The following is a 24,111-nucleotide window of genomic DNA, read 5'->3' as shown; positions in this document are numbered from 1 at the left end:
CTTTGCTCTCCTTCCTAATGCAGACAGCTTTCAGCAGAATGAGCCACTTCTGGAGAATGCTGGGAATTCCCTTCCTTCCCGGTAAACCATGCCAGGCAAAGGGGAAAATGCCCTTTTCGCTACAGGAGGGAGACACTGTCCTTCCCCTCCAGATGGTGGCCATAAGACCAGACTTCCTTACCCAAAGACTGTCCAGCCTCCATCCACCTGCCCAGGAACACAGGGAATTACAGCACATTCTTTGAGGACAGAGACCAAGCTCCAACCCCTGACAATTAGCTTCTGATTACCAAGACACCCATCCATCGCCTCAAATAAACACACTGCCAGCTACACAACTAGATAAAGAGCCAGGTCACCCACCCATTGAACTTCCCTTTCAGAAAGCCCTGGGTGACCTCGATAACTGACCACTTCAGTAACCCAGCTTTTCCTCTCCCACGCTGTAATGCTCCCTCTTGTGTTTTAATTTCATCAATAAAGAGTGAACCCGAGAAACCCTAGGCACCCCACCCTACCCCCATGGCTATTACCTGGCCCAGGTTGGATGGCCTTTTAATCAGATATAATTCAGCCACTCAAGAATCAAGATTCTCGTCAAAGCTAACCATCTTCTTGGTCCTTGGCTCTTAGCTAGGATAGTACGTTGAAGCACAGGCATGGTGCATATTAAGTGAGATTCATTCCAAACTGGTGTGCACAAAACATGAGGCATATACAATACCTGAGAGCAGAGAAAAGCCAGAAATAAATTGAATTTGAAAAGTAATAAAGTTAATGAGATTACTATCATTTGAGTTTCAAAACAGAAAACTCAAAGACAATTATGTATTAATATTTTTAAAATATATTTTATTGATTTTTTACAGAGACGAAGAGAGAGAAACATCGTTCAGCTGCCTCTTGCACACCCCCTACTGGGGATGTGCCCACAACCAAGGTACATGCCCTTGACCGGAATCGAACCTGGGATCCTTGAGTCCGCAGGCTGACGCTCTATCCACTGAGCCAAACCGGTTTCGGCTATGTATTAATATTTTTAATGGTTAAAAAAAAATTAGGAGTTTTTGCTTTATAAATTACTGTTATTTTTTAAGTCCTGTTCAAGCTTTGCTCTCCTCCTCTTGGTCAGAGGTTGTATTGACAATTGATGGATAGGACAGGCCACTTACATGTTAAAGGGGTGAGAGGCTATGGAACCCAGAATTTAACCACTTAAATCATTAAATCAAAACGTTATTCAACATTTGAGTGAAGGAGCACATAACACTTTTTGCAAATGTAAGGCATTATAAAAAATTAATGCTTGCAACAAAAGAAGTCACACAGATGAAAGTAATGAAATTAAAGGTATCATTCTATAGTATCCTTTCATCAAAGATACTACAAGGACTAACCCACATTATTGCTATAATTACCCCAACTTTATGATGGAAAAACAAACTTTGTATTGACTATCTGATATCTTCTAAGGGAGGGGGGAAAGTTTGACATCTATTCTTAGAATCAAGACACACGCTCCCATCAGTTGGTAATTGCAGATTGAGTAAAAACTGTAATTGATTTTGTTTGACATGTGGATTTTCAAAAGGAATCCGTCTAGTCAGTGCAGATGGGATAAACCAACTTGGGTTTTCCCTGGTCCAGAAAGCTTTAAGACATAAGACCACATTGCCACCTGGTGGCAGCATCAAATTTTGCAATAATTCATTTTAAGAACTCACCAGCCTTTATTATTTTAAAAGTGAAAAGTATGTTTTTTAGGTGGTTATCATTTAAGTTCAAGAAAAATGAAAGGATCTGAGAAACAGATGGTGTTGGTGGTGCCAAACTAAAACAAAACGTTCTGTGAGTTCTGAATCTTTTTAGGAAAGCCATTAGCCCAATTCCTCTGTGGAACAAAGCCCTCCCCCACTGACAAGCTGGAACTCCAAATGAGCTCACTTCAGGTGCCCCTAATGCGGAGCAGCAGTGCCATTTAGCCCAAATGAAATCAATGAGGCTGTGGAGATTAATACAGTTATTTACCTAGTTTTAAAGCATAAAAGGAGCTCCAAGCATAGGTGCTACATCAATCCAATAAATGCCTGTGGTTCCTTTTTCAAACACATCATGGTAGTTAAACTATTGGGGTTAAAATATTAAGGAGAATTTCAAAAGGTAAATTAAATTAGCACAATAGCCAACAATTTACAAAGAGAGAAGAGCACCGAGCTCCTGCTTCAGTGTGATGGAATGAAAGACCTGCACTCCCCTGAAGTCTCTTGAGAGGTCTACCCTGAGGGGCATTATAAGGAGTTAGTGGGTGACTTGGCCATGCCTCAGGAGGACGGAAGCTCTATAATCCTGAAAAACTCAACAAAATGATTCCGATTTGGCCTGGCAGGAGTGGCTCAGTGCGGACTATGAACCAGGAGGTCACAGTTCAATTCCCAGTCAGGGCACATGCCCAGGTTGCGGGCTCAAGCCCCAGTGTGGTGTGTGCAGGAAGCAACCGATCAATGATTCTCTCTCATCATTGATGTTTCTATCCTCTCCCCCTCTCTGAAATCAATAAAAACTGTATTTTAAATTTTTTTAATAATTCCTATTTTAAGCTTATACAATTTACATCTAACTATAGTTGTTGTATAAATTTGACCCAATTATCCAAATTAAGTCCACATACTAGTATATCTTTCTTAATTGGATTACAGAATCAAGCACCAAGCACTGAGGCTTTCCCAGGGGCGCCTGTCTGAATCCACAAAAGGTCCACAGCGATGCGCTGGCCGCCAGTGCCCGGGCCCCCTTGACTTCACCTGTTGCAATGTCCACGCATAGAATTCCTCCAGCTCTTCCCTACAAAGCCAATCCCTGCTTGCTGGTCTCCAAACCCCAACTCTGTTCCACTGCCCTTTCTAAACAGAGGCCTGAGACTCTCCCAGAGAGTCCTCAAAGTAAAAAAGAAAGAAGTTTGAGGGGCTCCCTCAGGAAAACTGCCAGCTCTTCATGATCTATTCAAAGTTGCACAGTGGCAACCATTTTCCCCCAAGACTTGCCCACGAACTCCAGTGTCTGATTTGAGAAGTTCTCACCTGAGCCACACACCCCTCAGGCAGGGTAGGGGCCCCCCCGCTCTCCTCATGTTCCTCTCACTGCTTGAGAGTGGGGTGGGACCAGGTCACAGACATGTCCCCTTAGGCTGGAAGGACCCTGCAGGGATCTGCCATCACCACCTCCCCTTGTAGGAAGTTCCACAAAAGCACAGGTAATTTCACCCACGCTGTACCTGCCTCTCTGTTCTTGGATCTGGGTCCAAGGCTTGCCTCATTTCCAAATAACCACTTCCCAGAATGACTCATGTTGGGAGCACCAATACCTTTCCAGAAAAATCTTAACCCCGGTCCCCAAATTCTCAACATTCACTAAGAAGCCAGCATTTCCTAAAGTCAGGGGTGCTTGGTCTTATACCTGCATGCTCATCTTGAATGCAAAACTGAAATGAAGGGGAATGCCCTCGCACGTAAAGGCCTCTGCATTTTCTGGAACCTTCCCTGGAGCTAAATGATTCCCTGTGAACCCAGAAAGGTGTTTGCTAGATGGGGATAGTAAGTGGAAGCAATAGAGTTAAAAGCATTGTCAAAAAATGGATTATAACCATGGACAGTGAAACCAAATCTGAATGATGAGAAAATGGTAAACTTTGTGGAAGAGTAGGGTCAAAGATTATGGCAATTGGGAATATTTCTCCAATTAAGATGAGAGGATAGAAAGCCATGCTTACTGCCGGTTTGGCTCAGTGGATAGAGCGTCAGCCTGCGGACTGAAGGGTCCCAGGTTTGATTCCAGTCAAGGGCATGTACCTTGGTTGCGGGCACATCCCCAGTGGGATGTGTACAGGAGGCAGCTGATCGATCGATGTTTCTAGCTCTCTATCCCTCTCCCTTCCTCTCTGTAAAAAAATCAATAAAATATATATTTAAAAAAAAAAAAAAAGCCATGCTTACAAAGCGGTAAATCTGAAGTCAAAACCCCCACGATATTTCTGTCCTGGTGGTGACAACCTTCAGAGAGAGTGGGGCAGTGAGTGGCAGAGGTGGCGAGGACAGGCCACTGAAGAAGGGCAGTCAGGAACTAGAAACCCGCCCACTGAAGTCATGGGGAGTCAACCTGTTACATGAAAGGATCTACAAGTTCCCACTGGGGACTCACAAAGTAGCCCTGATTTAAGTCAGTGGCCCTGCCACGAGGGGCTACAAGGGTGGAGGTGAGGCGATACCAGAGCAGGCACACTCTGCAGCATGTTGCTGAGACTGGAGGACCAGCAGCACTGTGAAATCCGAATCTTTGAGATGAGAATAGTGTTGTTAGTGACTTGAACCTTGAGTTAATATGAGAAAGACTTAACTAATCTGAAATGGACTGACTAAACCAGAAGAAACAGATCCCTTTAAGGTGTGAAATTTTGTCTCTCTGGCCCTGCCTGGGTCACCTTTGTCTCTCAACTAGTGGGATGCGCAGATTGGTGGCGAGGACTGGGAGCCAGGAGCTGCCATGCTACAGGAATGGAAAGCAACAAGATCATGACTAAAGAACAACAGTGCAGCAAGGAGGCAAGTGAACTATGGATGGAGTGCGTTGGAAATGAGAAGTCATTTCTGCAAGAGGAAGAGGAAATGGTCATTTAGAATCCGCATGAAAATGAGGAAGGAAACCAGCCCCTCCTCCTGGCTAAGTTCCTTCTCCATAGATATTAGGCTTCTGTCAGAACATGCTGACCAAAGCCTATCCCTAGAAGGTGAAGATAGAGGAAGTTTGTTGATCATACACTGTGAATTCCAGAGCTCTGTGCTGAGATTAGGACACGGGTGACAGATAGGATCAAACTGAAGCAGGTCAGTGGCAGTTTTAATTAAAACCCATAGGAAGAATGCATTTTATATTAACCTGTGTGTGTGTATGTATGATTGTGCTTGCTCTGACTTTCTCTCCAAAGACTTACTGAGCACCTACTATATGCCAGTTGATTCTAGGGAGTGGGGATACAACAGTGAACAATACATATAAAATCCTGCTCTTGTGGAATTTTCATTTGGTGGAGCAGACAATAAACGGATCAAGTATATCGCATATTCAGTGGAAGTGAGAGACATAGGGAGAACAGACGTGGAAGGAAGCTAGCGTGTAGGGTGGTACAGGTTTAGTTGGAGAGGCCTCCCAGAGTGAAGGCCTAAGAGAGATGAGGGGTGAGCCACATGGACACAGAAGAGCATTCGGACAGAGGTAACACCTAGTCTCTGAGACTAGGATATGCTGGAGTGTTCTACAAATATCCAAAGACAGGCAAAATGGAGTAAAGGAAGGAGCAGGAAATGATTCTAGAGGTCAGTGAGGGTGGGGAAGACTACGGAGCCTTGTTGGACATTGTAAGGTCTTGACTTTCGCTCAGAATGAAATAGGAAGGCTTTAGAGCAGTAATGGGCAACCTTTTGAGCTTGGTGTGTCAAACTTTGCCAAAAAACTGAGCATAACTCGGGTAGTGTGTCACTTTGAGGAAAAAACATTATTTCGCGATATTTATAGTTTAAATAACATAAATGTTTCATCCTCGGCATGCGGCCGCCTCAGCGGCCGCGTGTCATCAGAAATGGCACTGACACGCGTGTCAGAGGTTCGCCATCACTGCTTTAGAGTATCTTGAACGTAGGGAAGAGATGATCTGACTTAACAGGAAGGGGGTCAGGGGTGGAGTCAGGGAGATCTGTTAAAAGACTATGGAGAACAGAAGGGAAATGAAGGGGTCTCAGATCAGGGAGGTAGCAATACAGGTGGTGCAAAGTAACTGGATTCTGGGGGTATTTTGAAAGTAGAGCCAACAGAAGTGTTTACTAAGATTGGCACATGAAAGAAGGAAAGAATCAAGGACAACTCCAAGGTCTGTGGCCTGGTCAACCAGAAGGATGTCGATGGGGAAGACTTGGACGAAGCAAGTGTGGGAGTGAAGACATACCTAGTTTGAGGTGTCGAAAGGGTGCCTGAGGTAGTTGGGTGTATAAGTCTGGAATTCAGGAGAGATATCTGAGCAGGAGGTTAGATCTTTCAGCTAGATGAAGAGGAAAGCCAATGAGTCAATGGGGGAAACAAGGGGACATATGTAATATATTCAATAATATTTAATTTTTTAAAAAAGAAATAATAAACTGTTTCATGTGCTGTTTCACAGCTATAAATCTATTTCTACCCACCCCTGTATATGCATGCTTTATGCAATATGCATACATAAATGTTACATGCATACAAACTGAATGTATTTTATGTATATAGAGAATATAATAAAGCAAATGGGGCAAAATGTTAATAACTGATGAATCTACCTAAAGAGTGTATGAGTGTTTTTGTACTTACAATTTCAAAACTGTTTCCAGGTAAAAAATAAAGTTTTATTATTTACCAAAACATACATATTTTTATACTATTAATATGTATTTACACTAAATATTATATATATTTGACACTCACCTAGGCATTTAGAAAGCTATTAAGTTATCTCTAGGGAGTGAGATATTGGGTTTTTCCTTTTTTATAATTTCCAAGCCTCTATAATCAATGTTACCTTCATAAAATAAAAATAAATTTTTTAAAAAGTATATCACATTCGCCCAGCCGGTGTGGCTCAGTAATTGAGCATCAACCCATGAACCAGGAGATCAAGGTTTGATTCCAGATCAGGGCCAGGGTTGTGGGTTCAATCCCCAGCAGAAGGCAGCCAATCAATGATTCTCTCTTATCTCTGATGTTTTTATTTCCCTCTCCCTCCTATGAAATCAATAAAAATATTTTTTTTAAAAAAAAAGATATCACAACACTGGCTGCTTACCTTAAAAAACAAGCTCCTTCTTTAAATCTTAAAATGTTTACACTTTCTAACTCAAAATCATCCATTACCATTAAGCATCTATTAAAACTTAAATTCTTGCCATATTTTTGACATAGGATTAAAGGACAAAGTAAATGCAATGTTAATGTTTGTGTACCATAAACTATGCAAGGTTATTTCGAATAGGTTTTACATCCTCACCACCACCTTACAAGGTTACAAGAGACACGTGGAAAACCAGGCAGCGTCACTGATGAGGAAGCTGCACTTTGGAGAGGTTCCACCTGTGTTCAAGGCCACGTGTCTTGTCAAGGGCGGAGCTGCGATCCAAATCTGACAAGTTTATCTATCCTCCAAAACCCGCACTGCATACATCCTGCTGCCTCTACAGGTTCTTTTTGTGCATACAGATAATGCCTACAGCTGCAGAACTGTCTAAATATACTGTTAATTTTTAACCCAAGTAATCAGTATTTTCCACCTCATATGTATCTGCTTTGTGCTGAGCTCTGCTCTAGGTACTGTATTCTTCAATCCCCTTCACACTCAGTGAAGTAGGCATGCTTAGTATCCCGTCTTAGAGGAGAAAGCTGGAGCAGTGAGATAAAATGCCCAAGGTCCTAACTAGTGAAGTTATATAACCTACAGTGTCACTCCAGACCCCAGGCTCATAACCACTTTAATACGCTTCCTTCCCATACTCATAGTGTCTAGGTTAACTTGTTGAAAGGCCACTATAAAGAGCCTGAATTTCAAAATACCTTATATTCTGAAACCATATTGCAACCACACCCCAACTCCTAGCCACTAGTGCAGTGTGTAATAAGCTTGATATATTATTCTTGATGCCAAAATTTTGAAAAGCAGAAACAATTTAAACTCCCAGTACCCAGTGACTGAGGCCCAAGTAAGGTCTCATTGTTATTGAACACCCTTAGTTAATTTCACAGTATCGTTCCCTCTTTCGTCAAAAGCAGCATGGCACAGTGAAGGACCCAAGACTTTGTTCTACCACAGTAAGCCTGGGCAAACCTATTTCTCCAAGTTCTCTGTTAAAAAGTTGGAAAGGTTGTTCTGAAAAGGAGGTGTGTGGGGGGGGGGGAGGGGGGGGAACGTGTATCCTGGCATACAATAGCTCCTCTATAAAAGCAGTGTTTAGTGCTCCTCAAACTTCATACCTAGGTTTCAAATGACCATTTTTGGACATTTGGGCCCAATCATCTGTTGACTAGGTCTAAGTGTAAGTGTTTTTCACCTCCTAATAGGATCCCCTTAGATCCCATTGTCCAAAACTAATTTCCAATCTGGTATCATCTTATCCCACCTCCTCTCTCACTAGTGTCCAGTACAGGACAAGTACTCAATGTTAGTAACAGGTGATGAGTATCTAAACCAGGTTCACAAACTCAAATGCATACAGGGGTTGTGCAGGTAACTAATAAGGCTGTAACAAGAAGTGATGGGAATTGCAGATAAAACTGCACAGAGGTTTTTGTTGCCTTTGGGAATGCAAGTCCTGTGTTCCAAATCTTGGGGAATTTTTCAAAAGTAAGTATTCCATATTTTTATGTGACATTTCTCCATTTTCAAAACATGCAAGAAAAACTAATGTCACACCAACACACAAATCTGTCGTACAGGCATAAACACATAAAGAATACACAGGAACATGAAGATCTCACATGTACTCACACACCTCCTCTCTTCATAAAGCACATGTAGAAATACACATATACAGTCACCCAATAGGCTTTTGTCTGGCCAGCCTTCATCTCTCAGTCCCAGAACAAACCACCACCACATGCAGCTTCAGCAGCAGTGGCAGGGCCCTTGTAGGTACTGGTGTCATTTCAATTCTAGCATTGGCAGCAACAGAAAACATCACTGCAATGGGCCCAAGCTGGTAGAGCAGAAAATGGTATATTAGTTCATGAAACACAACTGAAGACACCCCCCACCCAAGCGATAGACTTCGAAGTGTGGGGGCTTCCAAATAAGAACTTTTAGGTGAGGGTAGAGCTATTGAAGTAACTGTGTAAAGGACATTTTAAAACATGCAAAATTCACTATATACTATTACATAAACATGTAAATACTAGTATTGCTGCAGGAACAAGAATGATATGCATAAAATTCAGGTTAGTGGTTTGACAAAGGAAAATGTGATTGGAGAGTGTATTAAGGGGATTTCAGTTACTATTATCTTTAATGATTTGTTCTTTAAAATTTGCAAACATAGAAAAATAAAATTTGAAGACCGGAGGAAACTTGATAATGAAGTAAAAACTAAGTTGAAGAAAACACCATTCTCCAGGCACTACAGTCCACCTATACCCACACAATTGTGGGATGGGAAACATTTAAACGTAAAACTTCGTTTTCTATCGACATCTGCAATGCAGTTTTTTTAAGCTTTAGAAAATCTAATCATTATTCGATGGAAAGAATTTGCTTACATATTTAAGTAGCTTAAACACTATTTGTTGGGAACACTTATACCATTTAACATCTCAACCAAATACAGAGAAGTTACAAGACTTGTTAAATACTCCACAATGGGCCCTAACTGGTTTGGTTCAGTGGATAGAGTGTCGGCCTGTGAACTGAAGGGTCCCAGGTTCGATTCTGGTCAAGGGCATGTATCTTGGTTTCCGGCACATGCCCAGTAGGGGGTGTGCAGGAGGCAGCTGATCAATGTACCTCTCTCATGATGTTTCTAACTCTCTATCCCTTCCTTCCTCTCTGTAAAAAATGTATTTTAAAAAATAATTAAAATATACTCCACAATGGTAGCTGTAGCCCTCATATGGCATATTCAACTGCAATCAATGCAAATAATTTTAGCACACAAATTAGCACTTTAAAAGTTCATGCTGAAAACCTTTCAGTATACATTCAATATACTTATCTCCCTGAAATTTCCATTCCACCACCACTTTATCCAATTATAAGACTCTTATCAAAGCATTTCCTCGTTGCAAACTGTAGAATCTTGGTAATAAACCATGTTTTCTTAAAACATATGTAAGTAAATTTCCCAGTTGACAAATTCAATTGGGGTGTGGGGAAGGTAAGTCCTCAAAGTCAAAGAGAATTTTTCCCTTGGAAAGATGAGTTCACTTATGTGATGAATTCAACATGATCACTAGACTTTTCAAAAAAAATCTGAATTTTATTTCAATTTCATAGAACTTGATGGCAAGGTACACAAAAGCACTCTAATGAATACTTTGCAACAAAACTTTTCATTCTCAAAAGTTTATCTTCAGTATTTTTATCTGTAGGTTGAATTTTTTAAGTGAAATATTTCCCTACCTAAATTTACTTCAAAGTACCATGATACACACCCTCACATATTTATCTACGTATTATACATTTAAGGATATACACTTTGGATTAAAATAACACACAAAGAGCAAGTTTGCCCTTTCTATATTACTATACACTATATTAAAACTCTTTATATAACTTCTAACAAACCTCTACTTCATGAAATAATGTGCTAAAATGAGGAATTACATTATCCAGGAATGTGCAACAGTACTTGCAATTCCAACTTAGGTATCAATAACTTCTAAAAAATCTTTTTTTTCTTAAGGTTCTTAAGTATATTTCACATCCTTTGTTCTTTGTAGAATCATAAATAGTATCAAGAATTTAGACCATGATCAAAATTCTCCAGCCCTGAAGGTTACATAAACCATTTCTCAAAGTTCTATAGCCTCCTTTATATAATACATTAATACATTTGCTTACTAATGCTCATGCTGATTTTGTTCAAGAGCTGTATTGCTGCTAATGGGCAGTTTATTTTGTCTCACTTGTTTTAGAGATAATGGCGAGAAAAAAAAAAAAAAGCCTAAAAATTAAGACCAAGTTTTCACAAAGAAATATCAGTTTTAAGTATTGCCTTTAAGTGAACTCAAAAGCGACATAAAATTACCTGACCATTTTTTGTGGAGACAGTACTTGACTTGGACCAGGGTACAAGTCATTTCCTTTGCATGGCAGATTACAATGGTTAATAGCATGGACTCTAGGATCAGAATATCAGGATCCAACTTTACCTAACTCCTGTCCTGTTATGTAAAGCTGTGTAAATCTGAGCATGTTTTAACCTCTCTAAAGCAGTCTGCCACCCTGCACCCTATACAATACAGGTAAGAACAGTATCTACTTCATAGGACCTAGGATGACTAAATGAGTTGACATAAAATACATAGAAGGTGGTAATTAGCATCTTGAAAACCATCTGTTACTTGAGAAATATATAACGGGCAAAATAAATTTCCTAGGTGGGTAAAGATAATCACTTTAGGTGTTAACTAAGTGGTAATTAAAAATGAGCCCCATAAAATTTCTTAAATCATTTATTTCCATACAGACAGCTCACTTATTTACGAGTTTAAAACGTTACTAGTATGCTAACTTCACAAAGATAACTCTTGCACTAAGCAATAAGTAAAGGTGACTCCTACAACTTATTTTTAAAGATTAATATACAAAGAATCCTGAAAACACAGCTTCCTATACTGTAGGACTAAAGTCTTGCTTAAACCTATTTTGTATCCAGCTTTGACATCTAAAAGCCTATAATATAAAGCAATTGTCTGGCTGCAAATTAAAATGAGTAGAGCTTAAAAACCTATGACCATGCCAGGTATCCACCCCAGATGAATCGTTTTTCTACAGGTACTGCTCAAGCATCATTTAAATTCATCACATTGAGTTAATGTACTGTAGTTGAGTATCAATAAAAATAAAGTTATCTTAATAGTTTATTTCACCTACTTTCAAGATGGGTATTATATACAGAAACAACTGGAAAACAGGACTGAATTTTAAAACAAAAGAAATATTGGTATGCCTAACTAGAAAAAGAATTACCTGGCCAAGTTTTACATTATAAATAAAATATCCATGATCTTAAGATGAAGTGATCATAAAAATAAAGCATTTTACAGTCACTTATGCTTGGTTTTCAATAAACCAGAGAAATAATTAAATGAAAAAAATAGGATACAGAATTATAATTTATGATGATTATAGGGGAAAGTCCATAAAAACTGATAGCTGCTGGATGTCAGATTTGGCATTATTTTTTATTTTTTTATAATGTATTTTTCAAATTCTCTAAAATGCAAACATTATTATTTCTACAATCAGAAACATAGGAAGATAAAATGTTCTTTCTCTTTAAGGATGAATGTCCAAACTTCTTTGCACCAGTCCCCAACAGGTTGGGCACCACTGTTCCTGCACAGCACTCTACAAAAGCAAGGCTCCTACCAACAGTGTGGGCCAGCGAATGTGGCACTCCACCAGCTGATCCCAATTTCCTACTAACAAGCATTTAACCTCTAGGTCAGTGGTCGGCAAACTCATTAGTCAACAGAGCCAAATATCAACAGTACAATGATTGAAATTTCTTTTGAGAGACAAATTTTTTAAACTTAAACTTCTTCTAATGCCACTTCTTCAAAATAGACTCGCCCAGGCCGTGGTATTTTGTGGAAGAGCCACACTCAAGGGGCCAAAGAGCCGAATGTGGCTTGCGAGCCGAAGTTTGCCGACCACAGCTGTAGGTGATTAGACAAAAATCTTATCTGTCATCAGAACTCAACTCCCAGTCAATGACCGGCTATTATTAGACAGAACATAAACATACAAACCATCATAATCTTTTGAAATAACATTACTTTTTTTGTTTTTTAAAGGAAAAGGACACGTCACTACATTTTTAATCAGTTTATTTATTCGCCGAACAGTTTAATTTCCTTTAAAAGCTAGTAAATAAAGATCATTTACCTTCTTATTTTGTTGTTTTCCCATATGATAAACATTTTCCCCTAATTCTCATAAAAGGTCAATTTTTAAAAATCTACCCACACACCAAATCCCGGAATAGGAATGTGCAAACTCTAGGAAAGCTGTTTGTTAGCTGATTGCTTCTAAAGTGGCAGAAGATCACAATTTGGGAATATACTGTGAAAGAACTCTTCTTTTATGCCTTGCTGATAAAACTTGTTTTTGAAGTGGCATATTTTGAATGATTACAATCCAAAAGTAATTCCCAGAGTAGATAATATTAATTTTAGAAGTTCTGAGCAAGATACTTGAAGAAATTAGTATTATTTTTCCTTTGACCAGAATTTCTGAATTTGATATATATTTTTTCCCAAGTGTCACTTTTTTAAAGGTTACACACTCAGAATACAACCCTTAAATTTGCTTCTTGTAAATGCAAGAATGGGCAAAAGTTAAGGTAGTAAGAAAGAATGAAGGTAAGTGCATTTAGCGTCACATATGAACTTAATAAGGCCTTAGTTTCTTGATTGTGATTTCAGTATTAGCAACAGTTTTCCCCTCATGCTTACACATACAAGTAAGCAGGCAGACAAAAATTTCTAAACATGTAAAAAATGAAGACAGACAATTTAATCTGTTATCAGTCAATACAGTTGGACTCTTAACCAATGGTAGTAAAATAACCTGATTACATTTCATACAGCAATTAAAAGGAACAGAAAGTAAGTCTCCTGTACAACTGGAGCATTTCCTGATCTGTAAAGCAACTAAGAAGCCCAAGCACACTTTTTTTTTTTTTTTTACAGATGCTACCCAGACTATAATCTATCTCAAAACCAACCACTGCATAATGCATTTTGTAGAATGCCTATCTAAAAATACACTGTATTTCATAGTGTTTATTACCAATGAGGTGTGGGGATTTCTAGCCTAAACACTGAAAGCAAACATATACATGAGACTATTCAACAGTAGCCTGTAATACAAGCTTATGATAGAAAATTTCATATACACTTATTAAATAGCATTTTATGTTCATTATTTCAGTCATGTCAAATTAATACAAATATTTTCTACAAAGTGACCAAAAAAGACACCAAACTAGAATCAGGAAAGTAGATTTCTAGCTCCAGCTCTACCTCTATCTACCTATGAGACATGGGGAAAGTTCTCTTAACTCTCATACAGGCCTCAGATTCCTCAACTTTAAAACAAAGGGGTTGAACAAAATGACTTCTAAGGAGCATTCCCATAAAACGGGATTTTGTTAAATTTTGAGAACTTCAATTTTTAAAAAAATGACAGCCATGAAATGTCAAGCTTGATACTTATCACCAATAATGGAGATTATATAGAGCTTTAAGCCAAGGAATTACTAATTCTTCATTTATGGGACAAAAATGCAAAACTCTTTCTAGCATGCTTTTCATTATCAGAAAGGGAAGGGAGGGAATTTTACAGTGTCTGTAAAGTATACAATGGAAACATTACCTGCAGTAGCATGCCAGTAATGGATAGGTGTTACTTGTGTCTGTTTTTAGTAACTTTTGCATATAAGCAAGAGGTTCTAAATAGAAGATACCACAGAGCCAATGACACAATACATGTGATCTGACAAATCAAAATACACTTAAAATGAAGAGGCAACCAAAATACTTAGGACAGTTCACTCATTTATAAAATGTATACACAGACCTGGGCCTAATACGCTTCACTGCACCACATCAAGTCCCAAAGTCCAATCTCCCTTTCAGATAGAAGCATATCTTTTACAAAACCAACACCTATTTTCAGGATCAAAATTCACTTGTATTAGATTGTACTCAGTAAAAAAAAAAAAAATTGAATACATTTTCTATGATTCCAAAATTTTCTATGCTAATCATATGAAATAAATTCAAACCCTATAATGCATATTTATACTAAAAATGTGTTTCACATGGTTAACAGATAGGTTTGCAAAGAATAATGGCATTTCTCACAAAGAAGATTCCCAAGGCTTGCTCAATAATAACAAATTTCTATAATGGGAATTTACTTTTGAGTGTTGAATTGGGCAGGAAAAACACCTATTTTTAACTCTTTTTACAAAATATTATATAGGGAATTATTAGGCTCATTAAAAAGCACTTGACTAGAACAACCAAGAACAAGTCTTTCTTGAGAAGAAAGAACCTGTTTAAAATGGGGTAAACACAATAGAGCCACAAGGCATACACATAAACTGACAAAAATTACAACACTTTTATCCTCATGATATTTGCTTATTTTATATTATCTTGACGACAAACTATGATCTTCCAAAATACCAAAAGTAGCTTGAAATTTATCAATTCCTTTCCTTAATAGAATGAGGACTTTTACCTACAAATATTGTAATACCTGAAAAGGTTTCAATGTGAGTTAAAAATTATGCATTATAAATTTCAAATTATCATAGAGTGGACTCCCTGGTATCCCCATCTAATGACACGACAGACACAAACAAGCTATCGAGCGAGAATCTGTTAACAGTTTTATTTTTTTTTTATGTTAAATACCATGGGACAGGATTGTAAGGATGAAAAATTCAGTCAACAACTGCCTCACAAGGGATAAGAAAAATTCTGCCATGATATTAGCAAAGGTAAAGGAGAAAATTTACACTGTAAGAGGCACCATTTCCCCACAGAATACCTCTTGGCATTTCCTGAATGAGTGGGATTAGCAATCTAAATAAATCATATTTCAAGAGGTAACAGCAACAGATAAAATTTAAAGGATTATTAAAATAACATTTACAAGACTCTGAACAATTCTTGAACTCTTATTAAAACCACAAAGAAAGAACAATTCTTTATTTATGAATTTCATAAAGGACTGAATGTGCAACTGACATCTGCTAGTGATGATCTGGTAATATACAATTTGTCCAGTAGCCGAACAAGTTGGTATTTATTGTTTTCTAACCGTAAGAGATCATTAAAGGCAAAGCCTATATGACGCTGTACACACAAAAAAATGGTCACCGTGGGCCATACTACCAATGAAATGGTAGGTAAACAAATCATTTTCTGGTCAAGAGAAAATAAAAGAAATAGCACTCTGCATGCTTCACTCTACAAGATGAATTTCCCTAGAAAGAATCCAATGAAAATGGCTGCAATTACAACAAGAAGTGAAGGAAGAGGACTGGTGACATTATCTCTGAAAGATGCAGTTGAGGTCGATCCAGGTTTATCCGAGTGTGCTACCTTTCTGAGCCTTAAGCCTTCATCCTAGAGAGAAAAAATATATGCACACACACACAAAAAAAAGATTTTAAATACAAATATGCACACAATAGGACTACTGAGCTAAAAATCAATAGACAGAAAGCAGATCAGTATGCATGTGGTTAGGGATGGGAATAAAACTAACTGATATAAGGAAACTAGTTTCTAGGGTGATGCAAACAACCTAAAACTGGTTTCTAGTGAAGGCTACACAATTCTATAAATTTACTAAAATCATTGAATTGTACACTCGCAATGAGTGTCTTTACAGAATGTAAATTATACCTCAATAATGCCGATTTTAAAAACTGAAGCTAAGAAATATAATTTTAAATGCATGAAAAATCAGATATATGGTTGTATTTACATAGAAGGAAAAATCCCATTAGAATTAATACAATTAAAGAGTTCTGTGCATCCACTTATTTCCAAAGTGGCCCATAGTATTTTTACATTGGTTATACCTGTCCTAGCCCCACCAGCCAAAGACTACCAGAAACAAACCTGCAGTCTGACAGATTTACTGCCTTATTGCAACCGGAGCACCCTATAGCAGAGGCACAGGTAACATCTCACTGAAGAGGCAGGCCTTTATAAGTTCGGGATGAAATTTAAGTAATATAGTGTTATGATATGTTCCAAGCAGAAGGGCTGTGTGTAAAAGAGCCAGCATTGGATCTGAACTGCAAAGTAGACACTGAATCCTGTTTCTTTAGAAACTACAAATTACGAGAGATGTGAAATGTTGTGTAAGAAACCCATCCAAAGCTCTGCACCTGGACTGAACAGGGAGGCTGCTTCTATGCACCAAAGAGACTTTGATGCTCCAGACAAGAGTGGGCTGCTTCGTTCTTACTGTTATGATGGTTTCACACAGCAAATTTTCTGACAGTCTATGATTTAGGGGACAATGTTTCTCAGTAAGACAGCAGTAGTCACTCCAAGTAGGAGGTTGTTATTGCACTTTATCTGCTGCAGTATGACCTTGGGGAAAATACTGATATCTGTACCTGTTACCTAGGCAATTGGCTTTGTCAACCAGATGAATAACAAGGCACATTTTTATTTCCTCAGAGCAAGCTAATTTTTATTTTCTCACACTAATTCCTCTAGTGTACCAGGTAAATTAGTTCACCTGATGTCATACCTTTTTATTTGCATTACTAGATTTTCTGAGTGTTTGTGGGTATTTTTGATATTATGCTAGTTAATCCTGTGTGGAGAAATTGTGATTCCCAGCAAGAACTTAAAAAAATGTTCCTGCTCTAGCCGGTTTGACTCAGTGGCTAGAGTGTCAGCCTACGGAAAGAAAGGGTCCCAGGTTCAATTTCAGCCAAGGGCACATGCCCAGGTTTCGGGCTCAATCCCCAGTAGGAGGTGTGAGGGAGGCAGCCAATCAATGATTCTCTCTCATCATTGATGTTTCTCTCTCTATCTCTCTCTCTCTCTCAAATCAATAAAGAAATTTAAAAAATATATAAAATGTTTCTAAGTGATTCTGATTCATTAGGTCTGGGGAGGGGCTAGCCAGGTGCATTTTTAAACAGCTCTCTGGGAGATTCAGATAAGGGATAGATTAAGAACCACAGAGGTAGAATAAAATGGGGTAGTGATCAGCCCTGGCCGGTTGCTCAGTGGTTAAAGCAACGGCCCCATGGATGGAAGGGTCTCAGGTTCCAATTCACAGTCAAGGGCTCATATCTTAATTGCAGGTTCGATCACTGATCCCTGTCAGGTGCATGCAGGAGGTAATATCTCTCTCTCTCTCTCTCTCTCTCTCTCTCTCTCTCTCTCTCTCTCTCTCTCTCCTCTCTCTCTCTCCCTCTCCCTCTCCCTCTCTTCCCTTTCCCCTTCCTCTCCTTCCACTCTCTCTAAAAATTAATGGAACAAAATATCCTCAGGTGAGAATTTAAAAAAGGGGGGGTGGGGGGGGAAGGATGGTGATCAGATATCAAGAAAGTTAATCTGGCACCAAATTATGATGGGCCTTATGTATGAAAGCCTGAAATTTATTCTATAAGCCAGTGGTCTTTTTATCTGTCTTTTATCTTCTAGACAGCAGAATGCTTTTCCAAGTAACATCTACTAGAGAACATCAGCCTATAAAACAGCTGAGACCAGGAATTAAGTCTCCCTCACCTATCTCCCTGTTCACTCTTCCTATTTTCCAGCCCTGCCCTACCTGTGCCACTCCTACCCACCATTCCCACTCTTCTCCTCCCTGCCAAGAAATAAAGTGGTTTTTTGAACAAATACACTGAGCATGCTAAGGAACATAACTTTCATCAAAGAACATAACTGTACAAGTCATGGCAGACAAAGTAAAAGTAACAAAAACTGCACGATGTGTGAATATGAAATGGAGATAATTTTTCCACTATCCAGACAGATGGTGGGAGTAGGGGGGTCTTTAAGGGGATACTAAGGAATATGAAGAGTTAGCCAGAAAAATTATTTCAACACAAATCAATTCAAGATATAGTGCCTTTGATTCAGAAAGTAGTTCCTATGTGCCCGGCTCTGTGGTTAAGCATCGACTTATGAACCAGGAAGGAGGTCACGGTTCAATTCCAGATCAGGGCACATGCCTGGGTTGCAGGATCGATCCCCAGTGGGGAGCATGCAGAAGGCAGCCAATCAATGATTCTCTCCCATCATTGTTGTTTCTATCTCTCTCTTTCTCCCTCTCCTTTCCTCTATGAAATCAATAAAAATATAATTTTTAAAAAGAAAGTAGTTCCTTTATAACACTTAAACAGAATAACCAAATGTAGATTAAGTTCCATAATTTAGCTTAATTACTCATACATTTTTGTATCATCTACTTTGTTAAAAAAGTTCAAAGCCTTAAAAAGAAATTTAAAGGTATTCAAATCTTGAAATAATTACTTGTGAAAGACTAATTATTAATAAATTCCATACACATTCAAATTAGTCCTCAATTCACCAGTCCATTCATTTATTCATTCAAATCTACTCATGACTTCTATATGCATGTGCCATGAATGCAAAGATGAATACACACACACAATCCTTGCCCCCAAGGAAACTACTGCCCACAAAAGAAAGAAACACCTCCAACAAGTAACAGGTATGATGGAAACAAAGGAGATAGCATTCCTAAACAAATTTTTTTTTTTTTTAATATATATTTTATTGATTTTTTTACAGAGAGGAAGGGAGAGGGATAGAGAGCTAGAAACATCGATGAGAGAGAATCATCGACCAGCTGCCTCCTGCACACCCGCTACCAGGGATGTGCCCGCAGCCAATGTACATGCCCTTGACCGGAATCGAACCTGGGACCTTTCAGTTCGCAGACCGACGCTCTATCCATTGAGCCAAACCGGTTTTGGCCAAATTTTTTTTTTTTTTGGAGGGAAGAGTATCCTACAAAAGGTTATACTAAAAAAAATTACAAGAAACAAGTACCAAGAGATGAAAATGCATGTCTTTGCTGCGAGGGTAGGGACAAGAATTCAAGGCATTCCAGTCAGAGGGAAGAACTTAAACTAAAGCAAAAGAGGGGTAATAAAACAGAGAGGATTCTTCAGGAAACTGTAGCCCAACACTGCCCAATACAAATATAATTTTAACTTCAAATGTGAGCCACATATGTAATTTTAAATTTTTTAGTAGCATATTAAAAAAGTAAAAAGAAACTGGCAAAATTACTTTTAATAATATATTGTATTCAACCCAATATAACTGAAATATTATCTCAATATGTAACAACACCAAAAAAAAAGACATTTTACCTTTTTGGCATTAAGTCTAAGAAATCAGTGTGTATTTTCCACTCACAGCACATCTCAATTCAAATTAACCACATTTCAAGTGCTCAATAGCCCCAGATGACCAGTGGCTGGCTACTCTATGGGCAGCAGGCAATTCATAAGACTGGGGCACAGAATGTGAAGAGTACAAACAAGAAAGGAAGCTAGCAATGCCTAGAAAAATGAGAAGTCATGGTAAAACTGTCAAAAGAGGCTGGGAGTGAAGAACAAAGGACAGGACATAATCACAATTGGGGGAAAAAAGGGGGGGGGATTAACCAAAGATAAATTTAAAAACTGATAGATAAGATGGCCTAATAATATTCACATATCCTATGCCTTCATTTAAATCAACTTATTTTCAAAAAACAACTTACTCTCAGGTATCGATTTTCTTCTGATAGCTTCATCACTTCTGCCTGAAGTCTTTTACATTCTTCCATGAGTTTCCTTGTTTCAGTGTCATTGAGTGAAACACTATGTGGTTTTGGCATGGGTCCATCTTGTTTAGATGCATTCAGTGGAACAGCTTTGCTAGGTTCCATATCATTCTGTGTTACAAAGACAGTGGAAATTTTTTTAACTGACCAAATCTCTACTGGTTTTAAACAAATAAAATTTAAGCTCCACCAACTTCTTTTCAAAATAATTACTTAAAAGTTTTGACAATTTTCAATTAAGAATTTTTTTGATGGCGAATGTTATGGTCACCTGTGATCAATTTTAGAAGGACTAAATCAGTAAATGTTAGCAGTTAGATAAGAAAATAAGCCCACTCCCTCCTCTACTCCCATAACCCTTTGCACTTACCTCTACCAAAGCACTTATCATATATCATAACAATGTATTTTTTATGTTCTTTCCTACAATACTCCAAAAGCTGGAAGAGCAAGAGTCATTTCTCTTTGTATTTACCCCTTAACCCAACACTTTGACCAACAGTAGTTATTCAGTGCAAGTATGTTGAATGATGACAAGCAAATAGGAAGGTCATTTTCAGTGCTCTGATTCTGCAATTCAAATGAGTTTCTGGGAGGATAGGGGGAATATCATCGTAATCATTCCAATAAAATTAGGAAACTAAGAAAAACATTTAAAAACCTAACTTCACCAAAAAACTTATATGCATAACCCATGGACAGACTAAAGTGTGGTGAAGGCCTGGGGAAGGAGGAGGAACAGGGTGGAGGGGATCAATAGGGGGGAGACATTTTTAATACTTTCAACAATAAAAATAATTTTTTTTAAAAAACCTAACTTCAATTAAAGGAGGGAAAATGACTTAAGGATATAAACCTTCAAGGGGAGATACTGAACACAAACATATCATGGCAACAACAAAAAAACAAAACAAAAAAAAGAGGAAGGGAGTTAATCCCATGATCTTAAACTCAAACATAAATGATTCTTTCAAATAATTAGTATCACTGTTTCAATTCACCAAATTCAATATGGAATCACAGTACTTAGACACTTTTAAAACTATGAGCCCCCAAAATCTTAATTCTTACCAACACTTATCCATTTGAAACTAGTGGCAAAAGCATGAAGGTAAATATCTAAAGCAGTACCTAAGTACTCCTGAGCCTGTGATCTAAAGTGGCTCTGTATCCTTCAATCCTAACATTATTTCTTATCACTACAACATAACAATATTAGTGCTAGTCATCTTTTTAATTAAAATTTTACTTGCTTAAAATTTAATTTTAGATAAAAATATATAAACTGTTTTATTAACTTTATAAACTTGTAACAAAAATATTTCCAAATCAACTTTATGGCATTCCACAGTACTCATTAAGATTTTAATTACAGATTACATCCCTATCAAATCATCCCAGCTCCTGAATTAATTATATTAAGTGCAAATAAATTGTTCAAGGGGCAAAACTAGAATTTTCTTATGAAAGGGACGTGATTTGATCATTATGCCTAAATCCACGTAAAACATTGTTATAATGAGGCTGTAATGTACATTATATAGTATTTGACCTGGATTTTTTCCATTTTTCTTAGAAACTTCAGTTGTGAATGATTATTTTAAGAAGACTACTTTAATTTTCTTCTGAGTTTTTCTCTTGCTCGCTCTCTTGTTCTTCACCCTATCCTTCCCTATCCCCAACTAATCCGATCTCTATTATAAAAAATGTTTCAGATCTATTTTGCTCTCCACCCATATTATTTCCTATTTGTTTCCTTAACAGTAATTATATTTTAAAATGATTTTTCTAGTGTGTTCAAATTCCAAACTACAACAAGTCCAACTTCTGAAAACGAGGGTGGCATGTTGCCTTCCTCTGTAAAAACGGCAATAGTCAAAAATATCGCAACTGAGAAATCTTTAGGTTTTGGTTAAGAATTGGCAAAAAAATATCATGCTCAAACCAAAAAATTGCCTAAAAAATTAAAAGGAGATTCATGAGGCCAACAAGTGAAGAGAAAAAAAATTATGAGGAATTATCAAACTCTTCACAATTGGATTTTTATTTTTAAATAAATTCTTGAAATTTTAGAAAATTTAGAATTGAGAGGAAATTACCTCCCATTATCTCATCAACCCAACTATTATTTATGCTATCTTCCAATATTTTTTCATAAAATTTTAATCTTTCTTTATTCAATCATATGCATATCTTTTTTATTTTAAATGACAACATATGTCATTAAATATTCTATCCTGTGCTTTACCAAAATTACTTGAACATTTCACTCAGACATTTAATGGGTAGCTCCCGCTCTTTGGGATTTAAGTAACATGTCAATAAATATCTCCTTACAGTGGCAGAATTAGATTTCCTTTTCTATTGAAATTTTCCTTAATGTTGTTATATTGCTTTTATAACTTAAAGAAGAAATGTCATAACCAACTTGTGCAGCATAAACATAAGACTAGGAATGCAACAGATATAGTGAAGCTTAAACACATTTCAAGAGTGAGCCAAGTCAGTCATGGAACAAGTTACATGGAGTACAATTGTATCATGTACTATTTAGGGCCCCTACAAACCAGTCAACATACATAAGAGATGCAAAGAAATCTAATTTATTTATGTATATTTGAAATATAAGCATATATAACCTAACTTAGTTGGGGATTAAAAGGAGGGGTGGGCTGAGTCGTTCATGTAGTAACAATCTGAAGAGCCTGATGGGAAACACTAAGGCTGCTGTGACTTTAAATATATGCTTCCATTCAGGAGCTCCATTAGTGAGGTTTGGCTCCAGGAAAACAGCTTGTTCTTGAGAGTTGCTTCAGACTGGTCCAGAAAGTGGAGAGTGGTTGTTCTGAGAACCATGAAAAAGGCAAACTAGAGGGATTCAACAACATGCTGCAACACTTAGGAAATTGATGAACAGTAACATTACATTAACATTTTATTTAATGCTGTAACTTAGAATAAACTAAAAAATCAAGGCCATAATATCAATTAAGAAAATGTACACTACCTTGTACTTTTACCACTGTTTTATATTATTTAGCCTATCTGCAGTAATCCCTTCTCCATCTGTGAAATGAATTTACTTAAGTATTTTTTTTAACAACTTTCAGTTCCAATATTCTAAGTAATTCCTATTGGGGTAATTAGACAAAAATGAGATAGGAATTGGAATTTGAGAAAGATAAAATATAAGGCAAAGTAGCTTTTGCAATGAAGTCTTGGGAAGGACAGGGGAGCTAAAGAATGTAAATATGCGACTTCATTCTTGTGACTATTATGAGTAAGGGGTGTAAATATATAAAAGCTAAAGCCTAGAGCTAAGGCATCAAACTGTTCAGAGGCAATAATTAAGGTCATACCCTCGGAAAAGACAGTATCTGAATAATAAGATTACTGAAGATTTACTTTCACTCTAAACAACCAATTCTGTTACTCTAGGTTCATCAATAACTGATGATGATGAATTTACATAAAGGATCATTTAAAACAAATTTTAAATCCTCACCTGAGGATATGTTTATTGATTTTTAGAGAGAGAGGAAAGGGGAGTGAGAGAAATAGTGATGTGAAAGACCAATTAGTTGGCTCCCCTAGGCATCCTGACCAGGGATCCAAACCCCAACTTTTTGGTGTACAGGACAATGCTCCATCCAACTGAGCTACACAGCCAAGGGCAGGATCAGATGTTTTTAAGCCAAACATATTCTCTGCAAAGCCAAATCAAAGTATAAGAAACCTATTCACTGTGGGGTTCCTGGGGTTTCCAATAAGCAAGAAATGCTGAAGGAATCACACAACAACCATTACACTACCTGCAAGTCCACACACACACACACATACACACACACACATACACACACACACACACACACACACACACACGAAGACATTAATAAATTCAAGTATGACCTAAGCTCTTTAGGGCTTATACCACAAATTCTCCTACCATGGGGCATTTGTAAATAATCATGATA

General features: G+C 37.6%; 1 protein-coding gene across 4 annotated transcripts in view; it reads right to left on the bottom strand.

Moving 5' to 3' along the window:
- Positions 1-24,111, bottom strand: part of VAPA (VAMP associated protein A) — a 57,601-nt gene that overhangs the window by 1,414 nt on the left and 32,076 nt on the right. For 2 of the 4 annotated variants that reach the window (XM_054723705.1, XM_054723706.1), the window contains 2 exons: positions 20,075-20,248; positions 534-724 (listed from right to left, as the gene is read on the bottom strand). In XM_054723705.1, coding sequence (XP_054579680.1) covers positions 560-724; positions 20,075-20,248 — 339 coding nt within the window. In that variant the 3' untranslated portion in view covers positions 534-559. Of the gene's footprint in view, positions 1-533; positions 725-15,169; positions 15,925-20,074; positions 20,249-24,111 lie in introns of those variants that run through there. The other 2 variants (XM_008159781.3, XM_008159790.3) reach the window with 1 other exon arrangement.

This window comes from Eptesicus fuscus, chromosome 12 (assembly GCF_027574615.1).
Source record: "Eptesicus fuscus isolate TK198812 chromosome 12, DD_ASM_mEF_20220401, whole genome shotgun sequence".
Lineage (NCBI taxonomy): Eukaryota > Metazoa > Chordata > Mammalia > Chiroptera > Vespertilionidae > Eptesicus > Eptesicus fuscus.
This window is presented reverse-complemented; position numbering and strand designations above follow the sequence as displayed.